Raw genomic sequence first — 2,458 nt, 5'->3', positions numbered from 1 at the left:
CTCACTCACTCACTGAGCCTGCAAGCTAAGCTGCTAACTGCTGGAGAAGACTTTCATAACAGACATGGGCAGAGGTATAAGGTCTGACACAGTTAGGGACAGATTCTAGTTACCAATATGTCTTTTGATGACTTTGATCATTCCAGTGTTAACTGATTTTTAGCTGTTTTCTCTATAAGCTATAACAAGCATTATTTCACTAAGGGTTTGAATTTAAAACTGATATAACATTAGTATTAATCTGTTTTCTAATATGCTCATTAGATTTTGATGAAAGAATCAATAAACTAAACATTATTGTTTCCTGATTAAACAAATCATTCAATAAAACATTATTTGGCCAAATTATGTTTTATTCACCTCATGGATTTGCTTTGTGAATTGGTCTGAAAAGCAATTTCTAATTTGATCACATAATAACTTCTTTTAAGATAAACTTTGGTTCTAAATCACAAAATCCACCTTAAACTGTAATATGGTTTTCAACCATGCTTCCCTTCCTCTTTGTACATAGTAGTTAGTTTAGTTTAGTTTAGTTGAGTTTTACTAGTATTAGTTAAGAGTGTTAAACTGAAATTTGTTTGACTTGGAGCTGAATGATTTTTGTTAATAAACTCATATTTTGAACAGAAGTTGTGGTGAATTTATTCCATGTATGTGTAGAATTAACTGTTTGACCATGATTAGTGCTCCAATCACTCTTTCATCTATTGTTCTAACACACAGCTAGTAGGGAGTGTGTCATAAACACTATATGACAGCTGAAATAATATCTGATCTACAGAATCTAGTGGTGGATAGACCTCAGAGGGTCTGAAGCTTCAAACTATCAACCCTGAGGGACGCCTCAGCCTTTCTCTGCCCTTGTCTGGCAGAACTCTGTGTTGGTGATTCCATTTGCTTTCCTCTCAAACACATTCATACTGTAGTTGGAACCAGATTATATCATTCAAATCTGGAATACAGCTACCACCCGGCGTCGGTCGCTCACCTGCTGCCAGAACCTTCTTGGCCATTGATGCAGTGAAATGGGACGAGAAGCCAACGACGGCAGAGACCCCGTCTATCCCAGGCCCAGTCTTCAGAGACACCCTCTCCACGCCCTCCACCAGCACCTGCAGAACCTTTGCCATGAACACACAGACCAGAACCGTTATCACCAGTTTTTACTCAACTCAACATTTACTAATGCGGAGGAACTTTTTCGATAATCATCTTTAATCGTATTAATAAACCTACAGATTTTCCAACTGAATCAGAAAGCGGAGCTGGCAACACGAGACCATGAATAAATAGAAATGTTTTCTAATGGGAACACTGGGAGATCTCAGCTTTAATCACTGCAAGAAGCTGCTGCTTCAGTTTTTCAGCTCATTAGCCGATATATACATGATTAGAAATGGATTTCTTTTGGTTTGACCCAGTTTATTAAACTCCAAACACCTTCTTCCATATTCACAAACTCAGAAAACAAGAATCAGATCTCCTTGATGGAACATCCTTCATCCTGTTGATCCACCGGGTTCCTGTCATAGGTTTCCTTTAAATTATTATTATTTTTTTTATCTTCCAGACAACCTACTGAATAGAAAAGCATCTAATCAGCAGAGATCCATCCCAGCTCCACTCCCATAACTGCCACAGCAGACAGAAGGAGAGGAGGATACTGTCCCGCCAAGACTGTTGCAGATTCCAAAACCTACCAGAAAGCAGAGAAAAAGACAAGTGGCCCTACAGCTCTAATAACGGTAGCTAATCAGAGACCAGATTCAGTGGTGCATCAGATGTTTTTAAAGTGAGCTTCTCAGGAGTGACAGTGGCGACAGCCAATCAGAAAATACACTTTGTTTAATACTTAAATTAACTAAAAAATGTTGAAACCTGCCAGCTAAAGATGTTCTCTTTCATTATCTGGGTGCCTGCAGTTTGTACAACATACCTGAAAAATGCCAATCTACTTCCAGGCGCCATGAACAGTTGGGAAAAGCCCCAGAGAGGTGGGGGTCTGCTAGGCTCTGGCCAAATAATACTTCAGCCGATGTTTGGAGGTTGACTTCCTTACTTAAAAACAAACTAAAGCTACTTTGTAACCACCTATCTGCCATTGATGCAGGATCACCAGATGTATCTGTAAACACTTAACTAGACACTCCTCAGGAGTGAAGTGAAGGAATGAATGATGAGTATCACTTACCTGCTGTCTGCCCCTCGTCATTTTTGTTTTTTTTGTGAGGCTAAAAGAGGATCACTACTTTATCAGTTATATAACGTCCTGAGCTCACATCTCATTACAAGGCACTTTATCAGAGACAGTTCACCAGATCATCCAGTCAGATTGATTCAAAGTTTTCTATCCAAGGGAAATTAGCTGATTGCATCGACTCATTGACTCTTCAGCAATCCCTCACACTAAGCATGCTTGTAGCGACAGTGGAGAGGAAAAACTCCCTTTGAACAG

At 39.4% G+C, this 2,458-nt stretch overlaps 1 protein-coding gene across 1 annotated transcript in view; it reads right to left on the bottom strand.

The window, feature by feature from the left end:
* The window catches only part of dnd1 (DND microRNA-mediated repression inhibitor 1), a 15,902-nt gene that overhangs the window by 2,568 nt on the left and 10,876 nt on the right, over positions 1 to 2,458 (bottom strand). The window contains exon 4 of the mRNA XM_015394480.1: positions 992 to 1,124. Within this exon, the coding sequence (XP_015249966.1) occupies positions 992 to 1,124 (133 nt within the window). The remainder of the gene's footprint in view (positions 1 to 991; positions 1,125 to 2,458) is intronic.

This window comes from Cyprinodon variegatus, unplaced genomic scaffold (assembly GCF_000732505.1).
Source record: "Cyprinodon variegatus isolate N-32 unplaced genomic scaffold, C_variegatus-1.0 Scaffold687, whole genome shotgun sequence".
Classification (NCBI taxonomy): domain Eukaryota; kingdom Metazoa; phylum Chordata; class Actinopteri; order Cyprinodontiformes; family Cyprinodontidae; genus Cyprinodon; species Cyprinodon variegatus.
The sequence above is the reverse complement of the archived record's forward strand: the minus strand, read 5'-3'. Positions and strand labels throughout refer to the sequence as shown.